This window comes from Netta rufina (genome assembly GCF_964035555.1).
Source record: "Netta rufina genome assembly, chromosome: Z".
In the NCBI taxonomy this organism is placed as follows: Eukaryota; Metazoa; Chordata; class Aves; order Anseriformes; family Anatidae; genus Netta; species Netta rufina.
Genome location: NC_140126.1, coordinates 38,921,142 through 38,946,289, shown reverse-complemented (window position 1 = coordinate 38,946,289; position 25,148 = coordinate 38,921,142). Strand labels below are relative to the sequence as shown.

Genomic DNA, 25,148 nt, shown 5'->3' with positions numbered 1-25,148 from the left:
TTTCTGTGTAGGACAAGAGGCCTCACTACCGAGTCACAGAACAATTATGAGTGAAATGGCAGGAGTGTGCCTGCTGGGAGTCAAGGTGTTTCTCTCACAAAAAACAGAGCAGGATTTTGCTGTGTCCAAACAGGAATCAGAAATAAGAGAGGTGGCAGGTGAGGCAGCAGCTTGGCTGTGTAAATTTCTGTTGCTTTTTGTCAAGTGTTATGTTGTACTAGTTCAGTTTTCAATGGGTAAAGTTGCTTTTTGAGTTATGTTTTTACCTTCTGGGAACTTATTTTTTCAATCTATTTTTCTGGGCTGGTTAGGTTTCATTCAGTGGTGGTGTTATGGTTGTTCTTGAATTTAAGTATTTAGGATTTTTAGGTCCATAGAACTTAGAAATAGAGAACTTTGAAATATGTCACACACTAAAGAAAATGAGCATCAAAAAATCAGACATTATTCCTGTCTTGCCTGAGAGCCTGAAATTTTCAATATTTAAATGGAATTGGTTTAAATTATGGCTTTAAATAAATTGGTTTAATTACAGCTTTATTTTATTTTTTTTGGGGTAGATTTACATTAGTCTAGCAAACACTCTGGTATGTGAGCAGCTTTACATAGAGTTAGTTGCTATTCACAAAAGGAAAGACACTTGTAGGATGGGGTTTGAATCCCCCCTGCACAAATAAATGCTATGCTTAGAACTATGTGCTGCTGCTTAGTGATGTCAGTGTCTTCCTGACTGATAATAAGTGCAGCTGGCAGGGCTTCACTGGTTAGGTAACAGAAGTTTAATCTGCTCATGACGCTTCCTTGTGACAACATGCAGATAAATAGACCCAGAACTTCACAGTGAAACAAATGCAAACAGAGAAGTCATTCCACTGAATGTAAGATTTCAAACTTTTATAAATGGTTTTCCTCTTACTTTCAGAATCGTGAAACAAGAACAAATATTTTGTGGTCTCATTTTACATCATCAGAGAAGGCTTGAATTGGCAGGACCAGATACACTCTCCTCTGATTTTTTAATGTGCACAAAGAAACTAGGAATTAAAAAAAGCAAACAAACAACAAAACAATAACAACAAAACTCAAAAGCAAGCCCAAGTTTGGAATATTACTCTTGTGTTAGATTAAACGTGCCCATGAACCACTGAGACCTTTGGACGATTTTCTGCATAGTAAAGGAGTTACCAAGGAACTGGGTTACTCAGTCATGTATTTGTAGAGTTGCTGAAATGGAAACAGTAATAAAAGTATCTGGCAGTGAGTATGAAACATCTCTGCAGTGTCTTCCTCAGTTCCTAGAGCTGAGGAGTAAAGGGCAGGCAGGATTGTCTTGTGAGTCCATTCATCAATGGGGGACTGTATTTGACTGTGTTCTTTTGGAGTGGAGAATGTCCCTGGTTTAAATTTCTGCCAGAGCTGCAAGTTTAATTTAATACATACTCATTCCTATAGAAAATAAAACTTTTGATCCAGTTTAAAAGCCAGATTTTAGCAGTTATCTGCAAGTATCTGCAATCCCTGTTCAGGGATTCTGTCATTTCTATTGTATTATATCCCTTGCATGTGTACAGGGGTTTGTTGTGGCATTTTAGTGGTATTAAGGTCAGATACTCAAATGCAGCCTGAGGAAGAACATATCTGTCTTGTTTGTGCCTACTTATCTAAATAAAAAAGATAGATATTCAAATTATTTATAGGAATCTCCTAAACCTTATTTTCCTGTGCATGTGTGGAAAGGATACATTATAGGACCCAAAGGCTTTTTGAAAAAAACACTTTTCCTAGAGTATGGATCAGAGAAATCTGAGAGAAAGTATATCTCATTTGAGATGACTGGATTTCAATTAACAGACCTAGAGAAAAGTGACTTAATTAAGTTCTTGTTCTGTTATGGAAAACAATGCACTGATTGCAATCTATAATATTTTGGCTTTTTTGCTTCTATGTTTTGGTGATGGTTGTTTCTGCCTGGGTTGTTTTTCTCTACTTGAGAATATTCGATATTTTCTGGGTGAGATATGGTATAATTATCAGCCTCAAAGCTTTTAGAAGTCTGACTTGATTTTTGTTCTCAGATTCTTGTGGTCTGTTGCTGACATTTTTCAGTGGTATTTCAAATAATGGCTTTTTTATGATGTCATTTTTGTCTTGTTCTGACAAAGTTCTGAGGTGTAGCAAAAAATATTTTTGGAAGCAAACTGCTTTATTGGTATAACACTTTAAAAAAAAAAAAAAAGATCATGTAATTGGAGAGCTATATAGCAACTGTGTGAAGTTTCAGGCAATATTTTATATTCATTATTCTGTGACCCAAATCCATTCTTGTGCTCTGTTGTGGATGACTGGCAGTTCCTAATTTAATTTATCCATATTCTTTCACAAATTAGGATAAGCTTTGGATTTAATGTATTCTTTTGTACTATACTATGTAATAAGTATATCAAAGAGCACAGGAGACAGCAAAGATTATCAGATGCTAAAGCTCAGGAGAATTTGGAGCATTGTTAGAGAAATCTAGAAAATGTTTATGGATGCTGTTTGCAGTAAAGAAAATGAACAACCATTGCCCATCCGTCTCGACACACAGTTTTGAATTCAGACTTGAGGTCCTCTGTGCCACACCGAGTATTTGTTTTTTGTGTGTGAAATATGATCAGAATTTTTTCAAATACCAGATATTTTGAAAACATAATAGTGGGGTAGTTAAAACAGTATTTCTAATGAGAGCACATTATGTACATATCTATTTAACAACTTTTGTCAATTTAGAATCTTTTCTTAAATCTGGTAATGAAAGGTGGATCTGGAAGCCTGACTGAATAGTGCTATTAACTGAAGTGTATATTAACACAGGGTGGACATATTAACTAGTCCCTTTTATTTATTTCTGGAAGGTTTAAGGATTTGTAGAGCATGAATTTAGCTTGGAGGCTTTTGTTTGCTCTTTTTTTGTTCGGTTGATTTCTATCATCTACCTTTCAAGCAAGAAAATTAGGGCAGCAATTCATTTAAGAAAGGGAGCTTTGTTATTGGACTAAAAAACACAGTATGTGTCCTAGCCTTTTATCAGATTCCTCAAGAACTTAAATGTTTTTTTATGATTATTTATGTGGATGAAGCCAAGGACTTGTTAAATGAATGGATTAGAATGTTAGAATCTACTCAACTCTATAGAGTTGAGTACATTTATTAACTGTTCTTCCAGTAATGCCCTTTACTACTGTCAGATGAATATCTGATTAGTCCATTTTCCACATTTACAGTGTTCTAAAAATTGAATTTATTTTATACACTGTTGTCAATAAAATCTATTTTCATGTTCAACTGTACCTGAGTCACTTAAGAGCTTTTATTCTCCAGTATTATTTAGTTCATTGGATGTTTATCTTAAAAGCATGTGGAACTGAAGTTTCATATGTGTTCGTCTTTTTTCTTACTGCCTATGTATTGAAATGTCACTGTGCAATTCTTGCCTTAGTATTTTGATGCTCTTGCTTGTAGCAGTCATATAAGTTTGCAGAGACTTCTAAGATTTTAAGCTAGAAAATACTTCATTGAGATACAGACCTGAAGGAGATTTTTAATTTCTCTCAGTCACAGGGAGCAGTAATCTTCTTTAAATATTTTCCAGCCTTTGATAAAGGTTTTGCCTTTTAAGGAGAGTTTCCTCCATGCTGTCACTAGCATGCCCTTACCTGTAACTGCATACAGTATGAAAAGCTAGTGTTCCTGTTAACCATTCATAACGCCAAAGAAGTAATTTTTTAAAAATGTCTGGAGGCTGGGGAGAAACAATTACAAAAGGAAATAAGTTGCTGCTGTGTTGCAAAGGAGGAAGGTAGCTACGCAGGGTGCAAAGCATGAGGTTGAATGAGCATGTACAGAAACAGACAAACTGCGTTAACATCTCTTGCCACTGGCTGTTTAAAAATAGGAAAACAAAATGCAGAAATACCACGGTGCAGATAAGACAGTGATATCCTCTGGGCAAGGTGTAGCATGTAGAAAAGTAAAGGATGCGTAGTGAAGGGTAAATACATAGGAGGTAGAAGGGAGCAGAAGAATGGAGTGTTGCAAGAGGGTGGCTTCTACAGTGGAGAGAAAAGCAGAGGCCCCACACTGAGGAAAAGGTATCTGGTGAGAAATGAGTAGTTACTTGTGGCTGGACATGATCTCAGAAGGACAGAAGGTCCATGGGGAGAGGAGACGGACAGTGCAGCAGCCACTGGTGCATGGGAAAGGCTGTGCAGCACTCTGGTGGTGGCTTAACTGAGGGTGTTTTCTATTTAGTTTATTCATTGATGGAAGCGGAGGGACAAACAACCGTATCCATGAAATAGAGTGTATTAATTATTAATTGCAAAAGTAACAAAACAGTTATCAAAATAGTGCAGTGATTTTCTTGTCTGTGTAACATTCCAGTCTTGAAGCACTTTCTTTCTTTCTTTCTTTCTTTCTTTCTTTCTTTCTTTCTTTCTTTCTTTCTTTCTTTCTTTCTTTCTTTCTTTCTTTCTTTCTTTCTTTCTTTCTTTCTTTCTTTCTTTCTTTCTTTCTTTCTTTCTTTCTTTCTTTCTTTAGTGAAGTAGCAGGTCTTACTGGATGGTGGTGGTCACAAGGCCATTTAGATCATTTATAGACTTATAGATCGTGACCTTGGACAGGCAACAGCACTGCTTTGCCTCAGCTGCTCCTGTATAAAATGCAGATGATAATGATGTCCAGTTTTGTAAGGGACTTTGTGAAATACATGATCTACCTGTTAGTTTCTGTCCAGCTGTGCTGTTCACACTTTAACTAAGCCTTATCCAACCTTAGCTTCTTAAAGGTTGGGTAAGGTATATCCAGATTCAAGGAATCATTTGGAGGAACAATTAAACATTTTTGAATCTATGGTGATTACATGTCCCATATAGTTTTGATTTTGTAGACATTAAAGAGTTAAGTACAAAGACTCCGGTAAAAAGAGGGACAGAAATGCAGAGACTCTGTGATGGGGGAAGCACCTCTTCCTGCTAAGAATGGACTATGAACAGCTTTGCCCCAGTGTTTATACTCTCACACATCAGTTTGCTGGTAATAATATGAAAAAAAACCAACAACAAACACCACACATTACTTGAATGAGAAGAAATGTTAAGATTTATGTCAGTTCTATGTACCAGGTAGTAGATTAAGGAGAGATGCAACATAGTATTAGGATTGAAGAAAAGCCGAAACAAAAAATGAGGTCATTAACTAAACATCATGTGTATAGTAAGTATCCTCATGACTGTTGTTATTCAGTGATGAGGCAAAGATGAAAACGTCCAGTCATTCATCTATGCATTTCTTCCTTGTACTGTAGTGCTAGCTGGGAATTAAGGATCAGGTCTTCCTTGCTGTGGGCATTGTGTATTGATCCAGTAAGATACTTGCTCCTAAAAGTCCTTGAGGACTCAAAAAGCAACACACAATTTTAAAATTCTGTATGTAAATAACTGTTAGCCATTAGAGCATCAAGTGGACATATGGCTACATATTAAAATATTACAAATGTGTTGTTATGAGTTTTCCCGAGGCAGAAGTAGCAATGGTATTTTCTTAAGGAATCAATTTGTTAATGTGCAGGGAGTATATTGATCACTAATCTGTTGCATCTTTTAGAGGAGATGAATTCTCAGACCACCCCTGTCCTTATGTGAATAACATCAAATGCCATATGATGTTTTCCTTGACACTTTAATTATATGTTATTAAAGTTTATTATAGACAGCGAGTTTAGAATATTCAGAATAATATATCAACTCTTTCTCTTTTTACAGAGGGAAACTAAAGGTCAGTTTCTCATAGATCACATCTGCAACTATTACAGCTTGCTGGAAAAAGACTATTTTGGCATTCGATATGTTGACCCTGAGAAGCAGAGGGTACGTATATGAACTCTGACTACATTTGATTTAAAGTAATGCTAACTTTTTTTTTTTTTTTTTTTTTTTTCCCAACAAACAGGATAGTTTTAATGCAAAATTATGTATCTCTGAGGGATTATACTCTGACCATAATTCATAGAGATTCCTGAAGTAGCATTCTTAGAATAATTTTTCATTCAGTTCATTTATTTAGTTTTAGGTAAATTGATGTATTCTGATCTGTGTAATTCTCCTGGGTACTGAAGGTAGAAAAGATTTATAGACATGACTCAGGGTAGCTCTAGGCTATGGCAGTGCACTGGAATTTGGGGATTGTCTCTTTTTTTTTTTTTTAAAAAAAAAGAATGTTTCCTGGGAGGTGTAGGCAGGAATCCTGTTGAGCTTAATACATAAAAGCAGTCATTCTAGGTTGTTGGGAGTTCTTCAGGTTAGTTCTGCCTGTGAGCATCCTTATATCTTATGTAAAGTAAATTTTACAGGCCTCTGCTCATGGTTATGTGGACAGTAAATAGTCTTCTTTCAAGTGGAAGCTGGTCCTTCAGGTTGTGTTCTGTAAGCACTTTGCTACAGCCGTTCCCTTTTTATGGTTTCAGATGAATTTTACTGTGTGACAGTGGGAGGGGATTGTCTACAGAGGGAGCCAACAGTGAAACTCAGATGTGCTTCTTCACTCTGTGATCTGCTAGTCTCAAGTTTAAGATTTAAATAGGACTTTAAATATGGAGGGCATACACTGGCATTTAATCTGTGGAAATGGTCACTGCTACAATTGAGGAAGAGAAACACATTTTTTTTGGTATCTCTTGCTATACCCAAATTAGATGTCTCAAAAATCACTGGAATCAACACTCTCTTCTCAGACTTACAGAACTAGCATTGCTTTTCAAAGCTGAAACAGGTAATTTCCACTATCTTCTTTTAAAATTAAAAACAAACAAACAAACAAACAAACAAACAAAAAACACACAAAAAACCAGAATAATTAGCAATTGTTTTGACCAGTGTACTTGATCATTCATGATCAGTAAAATTATAGAGGGTTTAACCTGGTTGGAATTGACTGAAGTTGTAGGTGGAGTGCTGGATTAAACTATAATTAGGTAGGGCTTAATGAGTAGTTATTTCTGTTAGGCCTTTCTCTGACAGTCATTCAAACATTTCTGTGGTATGGTTTATTTTACCTAACAGTCAAGAGGGGTTATTTTAGTAAAAACATTAACCTTTCTTTTTTGTCAGACTACTACAAAAAAAATGGTGCACTGGAGAAAACCAAAAGTTACTCTGATTGATGTGCCTATTATATCATTTATTATAAGTTCCCCTTTTTATTAAGGAGATGCTAGAGTACCTTATCCTTGTTGGCTGTACAATTGCTCATTTACATCTTACAGTATAGTTAATTCTGTGTAATGTTAATGAAAGATTATATTTTATACTGAAGCTTAAGTTTGCTCTTGGCTACTAGTGAAATACAAACAGAAAACTCTGAACGTTCTTACCCTCAAAAACTCTTACGTCCTCATTTCACTTTTTCTTCAGTGCCTGAGAATACTGTGACCGTCTTGTGTCATAGTATGTGTTATATCAACTGGCCCTCTCTTCAGCTGAATTTTGTTAAGCAAAGTTCTCAATCCTACGTTTTCTATATACGTGTTTTTAAATACTAATTTATAATTACTCCAAAGTTTTAAAGCATATTTATAACTTCTCTAATTAGGTATTAGTTCTTGATTTTAAATTCTCTTATGAATTAGGACATGAATGGCATTGAATTATGTGGGACATTTCTTAAAACAGACTTAAATTCCCTGGATGATGAGTTGAAAGCAGCATAAACTTTTCTTTTAGGTTTATTATAACTCATGAAAATAAGCTGTTTTCAAATACAGTATCTTCTGTTGTCCCTTCTTTGTGCTGTTCTTTTGCATTTCTAGACATTTATACATGTAATGCTTCCCCTCAGAACAGATGTTTACTTGCAACCAACCCTGTCCTAAGAACTTAAATGTGACAAGTGTTATAGTAAAGAAAAACTCGTTTTATGTCATCTAGGCCTTTTTGAATCTGTGATCTTTCTGTGGTTTGCGTACCTGAGTTTTATCTCTTTATCAGATACGCAAGTACCTCTCAGCTGGATGCAGGAAAACTATGAAACTATTATTGTGTTTTTTTCTCCCATTAATATTTTTCTCCAGTCACTATTCTGACCTTTTTCTGATCTTAAAAACACATGCTAATCAACAGTCTCCTAGTACTATTACAGGCATGGTATATTATGAATAAGTATGCTGGGTCCCAAGCATTGTAGCTAGACAAAGTTGATCAGTAAGTGGATCAGTAGAAAACTTGAAGAAATCACAGTTTTGAAATTATGAGGTTAAGTAATGATTCTACCCATGGTTTTATATTTTGGTAGTTGTGAGTTTAGCTTGCTGAAATCAAAAACAAATCAAAACAAAAAAATACTCTTCTGTAATTACAAGGTTTGATTGTTTAAGTGTGTGGCTAAAAAGCTAAGCTGCAGGAAGTAAAAGATATAGTTCAGTAAAGATCTGTAAATGCAATTCACTGTGTGTATTGCTTGAAAACAAAAGATCCATTTCTATTTTTTTTTTTTAAAGAGCTTCTTTCTAAAGTTAGATTTGGTGATTTGAGAACAATTGCTTTGAAGGGAGATTATAATTCACCCTAAATCCAACTCTGAACTTGTGCAGAATTTGCTGCTGTGTCTGGATGCACATAAGTCTATCAGGCCAATTAACTTAATTTCCTTCTACAACAAGGTTACCCACCTAGCTGACCAAGGGAAGCCATCTGATGTAATATTTTGTATTTTTAGCAAAGCTTTCAATACTGTCTCTCACAGTATCTTTCTGGGCAAAATCTCCAGCATACAGCTAGACAAATAAATAATATGATGGGTGAACAGTTGGCTAATGGGTTGGGCTTAAAGGGTTATAATAAATGGGGTCACATCAGGCTGGCTGCCAGTAACTAGTGGGGTTCCCAGGGCTCCATGTTGGAACTAGTTCTCATCATCTTTTTTTTTTTTTTTTTTTTTTTTTTTTTTTGTACAAATGGTCTGGATGTAAGAGGTGAATGCACACTAAGTTTGCAGATGATGCTGAATTGGGAGGAGCTGTTGACTCTCTTGGGGGATAAAGAGGCCTTGTGGAGAGATCTTGACAGACCCAGAGGACTGAGTGGTCACTAACTATGTGAAACTTAACAAGTGCTGGATTCTGCACCTGGGACAGGGCAACCCTGGCTATATGTACAGACAGGGGGTTGAGAAGCTGGAGAGCAGCTCTGTGGAAAGGTATGGGGGGGTGGTGGTTCTGGTTGCTGGCAAGTTGAATATAAGCCAACAGGGTGCCCTGGCAGCCAGGAGGGCCAACTGTACCCTGGGGTACATCAGGCACAGCATTGCCAGTCTGTCAAGGGAAGGGATTTTCCAGCTCTGCTCCGTGCTGGTGTGGCGTCAGTTTGAGTGCTGCGTGCAGTTGGGGGCACCATTATAGAAAGTGGACAAAACTAGTAAGAGAGTGTCACTCGGTCTGCTCATCGTAGTGAAGAGTAGACTGAGGGAAGACCTCATGGAGGCCTACAGCTTCCTCTTGAGGAGGAGTGGAGCATGAGTTGGACTCAGTCATTCTTGTGGGTTCCTTCCAACTTGGGATATTCTATGATTCGGAGAGTTTAACAATGTGTGTGACAATATACATCAGTGCCCCAAAGGAAAAGAAGTACAGGACAATGAATAAAATGAGCATTGCCTGATCTGTTCTTAGCAATATGCCACCAGCATGATGTAGCAATGATAAAAGCAAACACAGTCTGTTCCTTAGGATTGTATTTTCAGGAATGTATTAATGTAATTACATCCTAATGAGGCCTCAGCTATTTTGATCTAGCTTGTCTGCTTTCAAGAATGATTAATTTAAATAAAGCAGGAGGAGCATTTGAATGATCAAGAGAATGGAAAGCTTTTTTTAGACAATATTAGGAAGGGCATAACCTATTTAGTTCACCAAAACAGCGCATAAGAGGATATGGTTCTATGTGCATCAGAATATAAAGCAGAGGAAAAATAAAGTTTCAGGAAGAGAGTTTGTTTCTCATTTAAGCCAGCTGTCAGTACACCTGGAAAAACCTAATGGGAGCAATGGGTCAAAAAATTTAACTATCTTTTTGGAAGTATTTTAAGATCTCTACCACTTTATTGAAGGTGTTTATGTTAAAGATCAACAGAAACAGAAGCTAGGCACTAGATTCTGAGGTATATTTAAAAGAAGTTTTACTAAAAGCTAAAACAAGAAAACTATTTTTAGGAGAGTTATTAAGACCACTGAAGATAAGGCAAGGAACGGTGAACTGCTGTCTGCCAAGGCTGAGGAGAACACCTATGCTGCTCCAGGGAGCAACTGATTTAGGAGCACACCAGAAATGCTTGTATACCAACATAACGCAGCATGAGGAATGACTGGTATGAACTGGAAGTGTTGGTCCTTTCTCAGAGCTATGATATCACTGATATTAATGAGACTTGGCGGAATGCATCCCATGACTGGAGTGCTGGGATGGAGACCTACCAGGAGCCTTTAGGAGGGATAGGCAGGGCAGGCAAGGTGGAGGTGCACTGTGTGTATGGGAGAGGTTGGATTGTACAGCCTTTGAAGATAAGTGTGATGCAGTAGAGAGCTGCTGGGTGAGGATTAAGGGGATGAATAGCAAAGCTGATGTCGTGGTGGGTGTCTACTATTGATTGCCCACTCAGGTGAGTTATTCTGTGGGCTATTAGGAGGAATCTCTGGATCAGTAGCTCTTGTCCTTATGGGGGATTTCAACTTCCTAGACATAGACAGGGAATATTGTAATGCTGTGATAAGCAAGTCTAGGACATTTCTAAAGAATGTTGAAGATAACTTCCTGTCACAAGTACTACTTGTAGAGCTTGGCCAGAAGAAAACAAACAAACAAAAAACCACAAATGATCTCTGGAAACAAGATCAGACTTCATAGGGAGATAACTGTGGTGGTTCTATCCCGCTGGGAAGCTGAACTCCACCACAACCACTCCCTCACTCCACCTCCGCAAAGGAAAAGGGTTAGAAAATACAATGAGAAAGGCTCACAGGTCAAAAAAAGGATATGGAGATCACTCACTGATTATCGTCATAGGCATAACAGGCTCATCATAGTGAGATTAAAATAATTTACAGCCTATTACTAACAGACTAGAGCATTAAAAAAATAAAAGCAAACTAAAAAACACCTTCCTCCCATCCATCATCTTCAACTTCCTATCCCTGAGCAGTGCAGGGGAACGGGGAATGGGGGCTGCAGTCAGTCCCTAATGCATTGTCTCCAATGCTCCTTCACGGTCACTCTGCCCCTGCTCCACGTGGGGTCCCTCCCACGGGAGGTATACTTCTTTCCCCCTTCCTTTCCTCCCCATTTAATAATGACTCTTTCTTTCTGTATAAGTTAATGTGTGTGAATATTTTAGGCATATTTGATCTATGTAAAAAGTTTCTGTAGGTTTTCCACTTTCTGTTCCAAACAAAAAAGAAATCCTGGAAGACATTCTTGGCTGAATGCAGCATGGTAGCTTTTTGTAGGTCTTTGGATATATGAAAAAGGAATGATAACAGTGACCACAAGTTGAAATAGTAGTTAAAAGACTGTTGGTTCTACTCCACCTCTGCTGTTTTATCTTTTAGTGTCACACTTGGATATCCCACTGGGGAAACTGCACCTTAGAGTATCATTGGAAAAGCCAGGTTTGTAGTAAGAGTTTGTGGTAAATTGCAATACACCATTTTATTGCATCTAATTGCACTATAGTAGAAACTAATGAGTTCTTAGTGTTCATAAGTTAACTGTTGAATTTTTATTCTATATTCTTGGGGAAACTAGGTATATGGCCTTTCTCCCTGATTCTCTATTGTAGTAACTTTTGTAGCCAGATTCAGTCAAATCTGGCTGAGGATATAAGTCTCAAGCAGTAAGTTCCCATAAGATTTCACAAAGATGAGCTGCCATACCTGTGAGTAAAACCCTGTTCTTCTTCTTACTAAGTGAAATGCTGCAGTACACATGGGTCCCATAGGGAATCTAAAGAGTGAAGAGAGATACTGTGAGAACCCATGGATCTTCATTTGGAGCTTGTACATTTTTTAGACATAAGTGGAGACATACCGGGAAAAGGTATTACTAACTCTGCTGCTCAAGGAACTGTGTATTGATACTTTTTCCTTGTATTACCTATTATATTGAGGTCAGTTATCACACTCTCACCCTTGAGGATATACGGCATAGCTAATTCTGTGCCAGAGGCCCCAGGTTGGCACAGCACCTGTTTTGCATCATTTGGGCTCGTGGGAGATGGGGCTAAGGTGAAATAATACATCTACTCTTCAGCAGCTCTGGCTAGAGGAAGGATTCTTGTTGAGGGATGCCACTGGTTTTCAGAAGAGTGGAGGACTGGACCAAAGGAATATGGTAGTGTGATGAAATCTGTTCTTTAAATCTCTTTAGGAGAGCATCTGAGCAGATTTAAAGTTGGAAATGTGCAAAATTAAACTGGTGTTGTTTTTTTGTTTGTTTGTTTTTATATTTTTTTTGGTGGCGGTAGTTAGGTAAAAACACCTTGGAGCTATCTAAGAGGTAGATTGGAAGAGTTAGGTGTTATGAAAAGACTTTGCAGGACCCTATAGCATCTGTGAAATCTCACTGTTTGCTGTAGGAGTGTTTGAGACTGTAGTCACCCTGAAGCAGTAAGGTGCTTTCTCATTTGAACAGGCTGCTGGGTTGAGTGGGAACAGTGTAGTGTGTAGTAATTCTAGCTCTGCAAGTGTATGCCTGACAGTATGAAAACAGAGCCTTTAACTCAGCAAAACTGTTGTGTCAACACACTCCCACTAACAGAGGAGATCTGGAGTAGTGGCTGTGAATACAGTGGGATTTTCTGACTTCCCCAGAGCCTGGAGCCTGTCTCCGTGTATTGTTAAAAAGACGACATTGTGCACTACTGTCTTGCTGGTACTCCTGTCTGTCGTCCCTTAGAAAACTGTCACAAATCCAATCTTCTTTATGCTTTCAAGCTTAGAAGTACTAAAAATTGATAGGCACATCTTTACACAGGCAGTTTTCTGACAGATTACATGCTTATTTCACTAGCAAGGCTGCTGGAGAATCCCTTTTGTATTCGAGGGTACATCACATGTAATGGACCTGGACAGACCATTTGTTTAGTCTTACAGTCCAAGCTGTTCAGCATTGTCTCAGTATTTACTAATAAAGGAAATTGGAGACTTCTGTCCTTGAATAATAGATTTTTTTATCATGAAGTAGCAGTTCTGTTTTTAATGGGGCATGTATATGACGTGTATAATGCCTCATCAGAGAGACTTTTTGAAAAAGTCAGCAAGTCTTGGGCACAGCTGATCTCCGCTTTAACAGCAGCAGCTATTTAATACGTGTTTTTCAAGTTGTGTACTTAGTTCCATGTGGGGGTGGTGAAAGTTGACAGAAAGAGAAAACAGTCAATTTTCAACCTAAGTTTAACAAAGCTACATCTTTGCATAATGACTTTTAAGACTCCATACACCTATAGAAAGAGAACTGAGATTTCCAGTTTCTTTGAAGGGGTAGAGCAGAAGTATTACAAACTGAATGCTAGACTACCACAGCCATAGTTTAAATAAAATTTTAATGCTTCTCTGTGTATACGAATATCTCTGTACAGAGTTATCACAAAAAAATTATGTGCTTTTGCATAAGGTCTCGATGTGGTATTGCTCAGTGTGTACAGTAAGGTCATGCTGTTTCAAAAAATATAGTAGAAGTAGAAAAGGATCAGAGAAGGACATGAGAATGACATAAAGACTTTCATGCAAAGAGAGCTGGATTAGACTAGGATAATTTGGCCAGGAAAAGGGGTAACAGATTGAGTAGAAAATGCAATATAAAATGGCTTGGAGAGGATGACGAGGGAAAACTTGCTAGGTAATTCTTAGAACTAAGGGCACTTAAAGTCATGAATAATTGATGTACCAAAACACTTTTTAAAAATTACTATATCTAGCCATAAAATTTATTGTTGTTGATGCCAAAAATACCAAAAAATATGTTGAAAAATAAATGTTCAGATAAATTGGTGAAAGTCTACAAAGACTAACAAACAAATGGAGGCTAATGTAAAGGATTCTGCTGGACAGCAAGCCCAGTGAATAATACAGCAACTACTCTTGTCCTTTTTCTAAGTGTTTCCTTCAGGCCATTTTCAGGGATAGAGTGCTGAGTTAAATGGGCACTTGCTTTTAGCAGTAGAGGTGTATTTGTGAACAGTAAACAAAATTTTCTGCACAAATAGAAAAAACAATGTGAATATACACACTTAATCTAGCACTAATGCTGCTAACTGAAATGTCTTTGATTAGTAACCTTGTAAACCGAAAAATTGTGCAGGCTGATTTGATAAAAATAAAGATCATTCTTCCATCAGTTGTGAAGCTGTTGGCTGCCAGAGTGTGGCAGCTCCATGCATACATCAATATGTGCAGATTTTAGGACCAGATGCTCAGCTGATATAGAGGTTATGAATCAGTTGAGCTACTGTAACTTGGAGCATTGGACATTCTCTGAAAATGCCAGTGTGTTTGGAATGACAGAGTAAGAATTTGGAAATTTGTTTAATAAATTTCAGCCTGGAGTTGTACAAATATTGCTTCTGTTCCCGTGTGTGGTACTGTTTCTGGACCAGATTCATTTTTGTGTTGGTGATGTTTGTTGTTTCTTTTTGCTTAGTGCACTGCCAGCTAGGGTTGTTTTATGAGAACAGTAGAGAGGAACAGCTCCTTTACTGCAACAGAACAGTATCGATATTCTTGTTTTAGATATTCCAGAAGGCGTGAATAAATGGTGTCAGCCCCAGGGCATGAAGAAAGAGACATGCAGGTGCCATGGGTCATTTGTCTGCTATAGAGCAGGCACCCAATTAATTTCCCTTGTCTGAGCTGCCATTAGCTTTGGATACTGTTACTATTGTTCTGAGTCTAAATTTTGGCAGGCAGTGACCTGGTGCAAGTCACTGCCTTGAGGCTAAAGCAAATTGATTTTGCTTTTGCTTTTGCTTTTTATTAAAGGGGAAGGGTAGGTATTCATTTTAAAGATTAATACAGGGATGAGGTTTAAATAGAAATATTTTTTTTAATTTATTTTTTTAGCAGTGTTTTTATGCATCTATCCATTTTCCTGCTTTCTTCTGTTCCTTAAAATCTTCAATCAAAGCCTTCCATGTCCAGATTATTATTGTGATATCTGCTGGCTCTTCTCATTCTTTCACTGTATGCACATGTGACTGGGTACCTGATTGGGTATTGCTTGCTGAAGATGATTTAAATATTAAGTGTTGGTGTTTCACCACTTCTGGTTGTCCCTTCATTAACATTCCTCCTGCAAGCACAGAGACTAGATCAAAAACCTTGTGTTGAGTCACTGAGTTCATTGCCCTTACGGTTGGTCAAGTCCCAAGTGGCTGGCTTGGGAATTGTTTAGGAGCTTAGCTTTGTTTTAGGCCAGGCTTGAACAAGAGTCTGTAGGAGGAGGAGATGGAGCACACATCTTTGTGTTGTAGAGTGTCTGTCACAACGTGGAGGAAGGGCAATATGGGGATTATAATGATACCTGACCCCTTACAAGGACTGTGAGAATAGGTACAGAATATTGCGTGCTCTTTTCTTCCCCCTTTTTATTCGAAAAGCCTTGTCCCTGTGCTGTACTGAGACCAAACGCAGTCTTGCCTGAGCTTTGCAGTGGATGACTGCATTTGAAGCAGGTTGCTGGCTGCAGTATCTTTTCCAGTAGCACATCAGTGTTTGCAGAGTTAAATTGACTTACTAGAATGGAGCATTTACCCTTGTGTGGTGTCCTTGCTTTCCTGATCTTTTGCAGTGGAAGCTGGTAGCACATCAGCTACTCAGCATTCCTGGGTAAGCAGGCACACACCTGGCCACTCTAATGATTACTCAGTGCCACTTAAATGCTGATCAGAAGTGAGGGCTGTATTTACAAAGTAAAAATTGCTCTAGTCTGAAGCACAGCTTGCAGTTGCAATGAACCCTTAGTGAGAGAGCCTGTAGTTACTGAAGGACAGAAGACAATTTTAAGCATATTTTAGGATCTAAAGACCAAAGGTGATTATCTGTAGTATTTTGCTTACTCACCATTGGCACTTGAAGCATGAAGAGTCAGTAGCTATCCTTGTGACTGATCTTCAAGACCTCTAAGCGACTTGCTCTCTGCCTTCTGCTTATGCAAGGACATCTGGCTGACCATCCAGATACCCATCTCCCACCCAAACTTCTTTCAGCACAAGAGACTAGAAGTTGTCAGTGTTGAGCATGAATTTCCACACAAGGGCCTTAGTAACAGATGTTAGTTGGATTAGGACCAAAGTCTTTTCTTCTGTGCTAGATGATGACGAGGTTAATAGTGTTCCCTCTCAGAAACAGGAGGCTCAGCCCATGAAGGAATGATTTGTGATCATTATTAAGAACTATCCTGTATAAAGCCAAGCTAGTGTGAGAGCATATGCCATTGTCCAATTAAAGCAGCCTGTATGGACCATGGTGAAATTCATCAGGCAAAAATGAAGCTCTGTAAGATTTTTTTCTTTGTTCCTAGTTTGTGCATTTCATTAGATGGAGATAAATTAAATTCTTGTCTAGGGTTCCAGGCTTAAGTCTGGTTTATGTCGTGTGTCTGTTTTATTTGTCCTGTTAGGAGTTAGCTTTACAAGAGAGTTTGAAACACTTGTGGTCTGTTCCGACAAGACGATGTGGCATACTGTAGTAATGAAACTTTTTTATAATTGAAGATCTAAAATACTTTAAAAAATTTGCCTAACAAGCTAATTCAAGATGAACCATTATATTTTCCTTTCAAGTGTTTTTTTTTTCTTTTTCAGTAAAAATGTGAAAAACAAACCCCACACATTTGAAACATAAAGACATTTTGCAATGACAAATGCTTTTCAATTGAAAATTGCTGCAGAAAACCCTGTATGAATTCATAGGAACCTTAATCTGGTCCTAGCTATAACAGCTAATTAATCTTGGAATAAATATAGCAGGAATATAGTAGTGAGGAGGCACAGTTATTAATTATTAATAGTTAACACTGTAAGGCTGGAAGATAAGTACTCAGGGGAAAATCTTTCCTAAAAATCAAACTGAAATATGCAAACAATATAGGGGTGGCTATTTTCAGAAGTACTAGCAGTGACTAGGTGTTTGTCTTCCCCTGACACTCAGACAGCACTTGGCACCTAATTGCTGTGCCTTTGAAAATCATCACAAATTATAAAGTAACTGCTTAGTTTTCTGGGAGATTCAGTTGAATCGCCTACATGTTTGTACCGACAGAAGGTCACCACGGAAATCTGAGCTCCTAAAAGCTGCCTGTCAGTTCTCTGACCTCCAAGTGAAAGTCTAGACTGCTTAATTGCTGTTTCTTTTCTATCTGTTTTTAACCCATGAAAATCAGGTCTTGGTGAAACATCTGTTTGCTTCTGGATACATGAGACAAATCCGTGTTCCTGGGAGTTTGGTGCATGAGGCATTTGATCCATGTTTACACAGCCTATTTTATGTGGTGCTCAGGGATATTTTTTGGTCCCTGCTCCATTCACTTCTTGCCTTCCTTAATTAAATAAAGATAATTGGATTAATTGTTCTGTCCAGTTTGCCCTTTTTCACTATTCATATGATGAATTGTGAGGGTTTCATATTTGCAATTTTTTTTTACCTTTGCTTTTTGTTAGAATAGGTAATTGACTTTTTCAAATATCCATAAAAGCTGTGCTGGTATTTCAGCTTGGCCTTTCAAAGGGAAATATCAAGCAAATTTTGTCCTGCTCAGGCTAGATGAAAATAATGAAATACCTCTTAACTTTCGGCTCCCTGGGAACAGCACAGGACTGTACTTTGTCCAAGTTCCTCTCTTCTGTCTGAGTTTTCAGCTAGAACTGTCTGTATCCTGGTGGAGGTGAGGCAGGCATGTGAATAGATTAAGGAAAGTAAATTTGCATATCCATGTGACTTGACTGGTATCTTGTCTGTTAATTAATTCTGGATTATATATCTATAAAGTACTTCAGACTGCAGCAGATTTCTTGAATTACTTTACCACTTTCTGAACAAACCTCACTGCCAATACATTCACCATTCCTTCAGAGAAAGATGAAGAAATAATGCATTTCTGTGGTCTAGAAAAGATTAAAACAAGCTAGACAATTCTGGTAAGCTGGTGACAGGATTGTTTTCTTAGTGTTTCTTTCTTCTTCCCTACAAAAAGAGATGTACTGGGTAGAAGGAAGAGGAAGAATTTTTTTTTGTTGCTGTTAATTGGTTAGGGCTCAGGGTTCTTTTTCTCTTTTGTTTGGTGGCTTTATTTATTTATTTATTTATTTATTGAGTACCAGTGTTCTATATCAGTCTCAAAGTGGCAAGCAAGTTTCAAACAGAAATACATAAAAGAAAATCCAATATTGCTGTTAACTATATGAGACAATTTCTGAAAGTCCACAGAAGTTTGGAAATCTTGGAAATCTTCTTTCCAAGGTATTTTAATATTACACGTTTTTACAAATGCTGTTGTCATTTTGCAGTATATTATAGGGTTTTTGAGATAGAATGAAAAAAGTTAAAAATGCAACCCCCTTGGTCCAAGGCCTGACGGTGTTGATTATGCTTATTAAAACTGAATAGTATGCTTTTTGACCAGCTGCTTCTGCAGCACAAATCTCATTTTAGTGTGGAGATTTTTTGCTTACGGGAAAAATCCTTGTACAAATGCTCTTGGCAGTGGTCAGAAGTGGTGCTTCAATATCAGCATGTTCTTTTGTCAATCAAAACATCCTCCCAATGGTTCAGCTAGTGTTAGCAGGAGATGCGTTAAGGCTCTTAACAGAAATGTGAGCATAGCTTTTTGTCATGGAAGCATCTGAGTTTATTTTTCTAGGAGAATAAAAAGTGAAATTTTATTTATTTATTTATTTCCCCATTGCATTTCCATTTGCAGTCCTTCTTTGCAAACTTAAAAACCAACTGGTGGGCATCCATATCTCCTCATTGTGCATTGACTATCCATAAAGTAAACATTTCATGGAAAAATATGATATTTTCCCTTTCAGATTGTTAATTTTTCCTAGGAAACACAACATTGTTCTTTTCTGAGGGTACTAACTGAGAGTACAGTATTGATAGATACTTTAGTTATAGGGACTGTAAAAGCAATAACAAACAGATGTTTACTTTTCTGAGTAGTCTGTCTTACTTGTTCATTATGATCATTCTTCTAGAAAAAAATGGTTGAAAGTGTAAGACTAAAATGTCCACTGCAAATAGATCAGTAGAGCATGACTGCTTTAAATTTGTATGTGAAATATTTGTCTTATATTTGTCTCAACTACACTTTACAAATGTGATAAGATCAAGTATGTTTGCACACTACAATTGTAAATTATAACTGCATGGAAGTGGTTTTTCTAGTTTGTGTGCCTGGTGAAGCAAAAATCATATTTCCTATCTTTGGTACCACATACATCTTCAAGGATGTTGTTGCCTCTGTGATTTGTATTAACCTCTGAACTTTGCTTTGCCTTTCCAGCACTGGCTTGAGCCCAACAAGTCCATCTTCAAACAAATGAAATGTAAGTGTTGAGAGCTCGTGTTTTAATCTACTTTTGAAATGCCCAAAGGTTTTTCTGTGCTCCCATGCAGTAATTTAGAATGTACTTTATTTATTTCCTGGTGGAAAGAGGCCTTTCATGTCCTGTCTACTAGAAAATCCATGCTACCCTCATTTCACTTTTTTTCCCCCACAACTCTGCACATCAAGAGCTTTCCTTTACTGTGCAAGACTGGAGACAGCTGACTTTTGTGGAGCAGCAGATTTGGTGAGGAGAAGACCTGTATGTTCTGTCTCTATTTAAGTCAGCTATAGTCAGCCACTGGAAGATGGAGTGTGACAATCTGCGGTGTTATTTGTGTTTGCTTGTTTGTTGATGCTGTTGGTGGTGGTTGGTTGCTTGCTTTCCACAACCCCTTGCTTCCTGCCAATGCAGAACATTAGTTTAAGGTCATTGCTGCAGCCAAGTAAACTCAGGTGCTAGGTACTGGCAGTTTAGGTGGTGAGTTCCTGCCATAGACAAGTGGAAAATTATAACTATTATTTCAAAACAACTCCTTAAATAGAAATGTATCATTTGAATTGTCTTTTTGACATGCTCTGATCTGTCTCATCTTTTTCATTAAATGGTCCAGCTGTGAGAACTTCTTCATTAAACATACGTACTTTGATACTCAGAAGTTTACATCCAACAGTAGAATAGTGTGTTTATTTTGCTGTTCCTGAAGACTTGACCTAGGTCACTGGGAGTTGTGTAATAGAAGTTCTCTGTCTACTTAATTTATGAAATGAAGGAGAATTTTACTCACATACGTACCCCTTTGTTTGCAATTCCTTTGTGCTTTAAGCATGAATACAAGGCATCTTTTGTATGGGAGACTGTTTATTTTAAAATCAGATGAGGTTAAAGAGATTGTCAGATATGTAAAAACAAGCAAACAGAAACCCCCCTACCTGTTGGCTGGATGACGTGGAATACTTCAAAAAATTCTTCCACTAATGCTATAATAACATATACTGCAAGATGGGTATATGTGTACATATAAGTGTGCACACACGTGCCTAGCATATTCAGTGTGAACTGTTAGTGTCTAGTGTTTAGGTAGCTGAAGTGTTATGCAGTTCGCATAGCAACAAATTCAGGAACTCTGCCAATAGGTGCACTGAGTGTGTTTTCATTTATTGAAAACAACTCTATCTGCATATAGATGTTGCCTAGATGTGATCGATGGTAGTCAATAAATTCCATAGATGCTGTGATGTGATGGGCTTATCAGAGGGCTTGTGTGGCTTTTGCTGAAGACTCCTAATCAAAACTCTGAAAGTATGTAGAAAGAAGCAAAATAAAATGCAGCTAATATGAGGTTATCAACAACAACAGAAAATTAGAATTAGAGGCCAACAAAGGTGTTTTGTTATCATCCTTAGATTTAGCACACAAACAGAATTAAATGTGTTATTGGCTTTTCATGAGCAACTTCAGTTTAATGCTGCATAACTTTATTTTTTGTCACAGATGAAGGACTTCAGTTGCTACCATAACAGGTGATTTAAGGAAACAAAACAAGAATATATATTTTATGTAAAAGTGTAGCATCCACATAGATTATGGCTAAATGTATCTTTCTCTGCCACAGGTTTCTTTACAAAGATGCATTTGTAAGCATTTTGTATCAGGAACCTCTCAATTTATTTTTCTAAAAAATATATTATGTAGTAGAATATGAAACAGTTTCTAAAGACACACAAGGTTAATTCATATTTTTTCTAAAAATATTCAATTCACTATGACAATATTTAGATTCAGATGATAGTTCATAAATTATCAATATTAATTTAAAATGCATCACTGTCTCAGATGACCTAAGTGAGGACTGAAATTAGCAGCAGGTGGAAAGCAAAAACTGAAGCAGTGAAGTGACTGGTTAACAGAACATACATTATGTATATCTGACTTCTGGCAGAAGTAGTGGCAGGAAGCTGTTCACAGTGAGCCTATTAGGTGGAGGCTTCCTTTTCTTTCTTCGCCATTAAGAAATTCAGATGGCAATGAAATGATCTGTTTTGTAAGAACAGATATTCATTTCCTCTGATGCAAGAGTAGTTTGTATTTAATAATAATGATTTAAAATATTCTAAATTCAATAGTATGCTTTGATTTACATATGATTACAAGGCACTTGGATACCTGCAGCAAAAATATCTGCATGCCTCATCTCAGCTACCATTTATGGGGAACTTATTTTCCCCTACTCACTAACAAGTTTTGCTGTGTAATTACTCATACAGCCTTGTGTTTTCTGTCTTCACTGAAATGATTTTGTCCTAATATGATGTGTAAATCCTAGCTAAGTGCCTCAGCCACTTTTGCTACTAATTTTGCTGGGGCGGGGTGTGTGTGTGTGTGCGCAATTTTAGTCGTGTCCGAATGACTACCCGTCTTGTTTGTAATGTCTGAAGTCAATTGATGGCTGGCTATTAGGAACAGTGAGCACTGTGCTTCTAGACATGCATTTAAAAGTTCACTATAAGGCTACCTAAGGTATCTTTGTAGATAAAGGTCTTTTTAAACCAGTGTTTATGTTCTTTGCATGCTTTTTTTTTTTTTTTTTTTTTTTTTTTTGTACTGTTATTCTCCCCCTGATGTTGGCAATAAAGCACCTCTCCATTTGGCTATCTTCTAAAGCTTTTGTATTTTTTTTTTAATGTCTGGAAATGTCTCAGTGTAAGTCCTACTGGTCACTTCAGCAGTAATGTTTAAAAGGACATTTTTTTCATCCTCTCTCTCTAATCCTTCCCCCCTCCTCCCCCCTATTCATTGTTAAGGTTAATTTGTATAATAAGAATCTAACTCTTCTGGAACATGGGTCGTGGAAAATATCCAAGTATATGGGTTTTGTTTTTGATGACAGTGGAACAGGATCAGTTTTGTTTCTCTGAATTCAAAATGTACATTTTTCTTACTGTCTTACATCTCAGATAATCTGAGAAAGGAGTGCCAGAAGGATATTTGCCTGTGTCAGGCCACTCGAATTTGCTAAGAAATATAAATTTCCTTCATCTCTAATGCTGTTGTCAAATTGGTGAATAGCTGGAATGAACCAAGGAAAATGAGTATGAAGGCGTAGAGATGGACTGTGCAAAACTCTCAAACAAATTCTTAAACTCATAAGTAATTTTTCATGCCTCAGTACAAATCTAAGAAAGAATTTAACCAAATATGTTGTTTGTAAATCCATGCATAGTGAAGACAGGAAATTTCATGTGATTATTTTGGCACTAACCTGAGCACCCTATATTCTTTATCTTTGACCCCATGCATATTTAATAACACAATTTGAAACATTTTCATAACTTGTTGATGAAAATCTACCTTGCCCTGTGTTGTACTGTAACTAATTAAGTGCAATGAGGAAGACACCACAGTTAGAGGTTTGATCAGGTATCTCTTAAATATAAAATAAAAGCATGGGGTAGTGTTTTGTCTTATACATGCTCAGTCAGTGGTCTGGATAAACATCTGATTCACATGTTAAGGGAGAAGGTATATAGAATTAACAGCACACGTCTTAGGGTTCCCCAGAGGTCCTTCTGCAGCGTCAGTGAGCGTGACAGTTTGAGTGTAAAAGATTTTTTTTTTTTTTTTTTTTTTTTAATGAGCAGTAGCTTTTGGTAGGATAATGTAGTTCAGAGACTTTGTAACATCAAAGAGCGATACAGGAAGTTGTCTGCCATAAAACAAACAGCACTGCCAGTACAGATCTTTGCAGAAGCTAGTGTTTACGCTGGGTGAAAAGCAGGTGGTTAAAAACACATCCTTCCCAGAAGTGGTAGCTGAGAATTTTCCATCTTTTTTCCTCTGTTTCACACTTCTAGAACTTCAATCAAGGTGTTCACTGTCTTTTAAAAATACATATTTTCTCTTAAATATTTTTTCCTCTGTTGTTTCAGGTTGTCTGTCAACAAAGGAAATGTTAGTATGAATGGTCAACAAAGGAAATGTTAGTATGAATGTATAGTTTTTCTTAGTCTTGTCATTCCCTGTAAGTGTTTCACATACATAGAAGACTTAAATGATTCAGGAGCAATTGCTTAAAAATAGATGCACCTGAAACTGAGTTCCTTGCACACTGGTGTCTGTGCCAAGGGGTATCTTTCCCACATCCCTCTTTGTTTTGTTTTTCAACTAAGAGCTTGTTACTGACTAGTACATTGGATAGTTTATTTTAGTCAAAGGCAACTGAAATATTAAAACATACAATCGGTTGCCACAAAAAAAATCTTTCACACTGTGTGTACTTGTGTACTGTTCCCTCATGAGAAGCTAGGTCATGCTGTCGAAGGTTTCAGCATTTGACATAACTTAAGTAGTTTTATTCATTCTTTACCTTCATCTCCTGTGTGCTGTTAACACATAAACTGGTAAACTAACAGCCCTGTTGTGACAGAGTTTGCAGTCAGTACTGTTCTCTGCACTAAAATCCTTTGAAATGACTGTAATTGTGAATCATTTTAGTGAGAAAGCATAGCTTGTGATGATAGGATATCCTTACAAAGCCTTGGGCGTTTCACTGCAACAGCTCCTCCTTATCTGACAGGTAAAGGACCACTCTGAGAGAAAAGGCTTACAGGAATTATAACCCTGATTGCATTCAGACTGGTTCAGTGTTGAAGAAACATTCGTCTAAAAATTGAGTTCTGTTTTGGGAAGGTTTGTTTTTGTAGTGTATACACTTTAATGTATGAGTAAGAGGTAGCAAGTAATTTTAATGTTGAGGAATAGAGGAATTGTCTGGTTTAACAATCTCATTTCTTGAGATGATGCAATCCATTGCCTGTCTTGCTTTCCACTACAAGAATATAGAGAATGAAAGAATATCAGGTTCTCTTGTGTGTTTCTCCAGTGCTGTAAATCCATAAGACAAAGGCCTTAATAAACACTTATATATAGTCATTTGTGGTTTTGGAGGAACATCAGGTTTATGATCCACTTTTAAATTAAGATGGGGAGGAAAGTGGATAGTTGCATGCATTCTCCCTTTCATGTTTCGAATTTCATTGTTTGTGGCTTGGTGTCTATTTGGGGAAAGTGGACCAGACAAAGAGAATCCGCTGTTTCTTTCTGTAATTGAAGGGTACCACATTGTAACACATCTGGAGATTAATTGGATGGATGGGGTCACATTCTTTTCAATATTTCTTATTGCAGGTCAGGATTGTGCTGTTCGTGTGGGTGTTGCTGAGAAAGGAAATCTATTTAGCAGGCTGCAGCAGCCTTGTTTTGCTTTCCTTGCTGCTCTCCTGAGGAGGAATATTGTTACAGAAGCCTGTGTCTAGGAAAGGGCTTGCAAAGCCTTCAAACTGTCCTGCCCAATCTCCTGAATATTCTGTGTGTTTAAGTATAATTCTATCATGTACTGTCCTCCTGCTACAACATTTCTATTATAAACGTAGCTGGTGACTGATTGCGGGCTGTTATTTAGTTCAGTTTATGCTGTTCTTTTCTCCCTATGATACTCCTTGCGGGGACAGCTGTTGCTTTTC

At 37.4% G+C, this 25,148-nt stretch overlaps 1 protein-coding gene across 1 annotated transcript in view; it reads left to right on the top strand.

The window, feature by feature from the left end:
* Window positions 1-25,148, top strand: part of FRMD3 (FERM domain containing 3) — a gene marked incomplete at its 5' end in the record, with an annotated part of 154,455 nt that overhangs the window by 61,057 nt on the left and 68,250 nt on the right. The window contains 2 exons of the mRNA XM_084305718.1: window positions 5,802-5,906; window positions 19,584-19,626. Of these exons, the coding sequence (XP_084161844.1) occupies window positions 5,802-5,906; window positions 19,584-19,626 (148 nt within the window). The remainder of the gene's footprint in view (window positions 1-5,801; window positions 5,907-19,583; window positions 19,627-25,148) is intronic.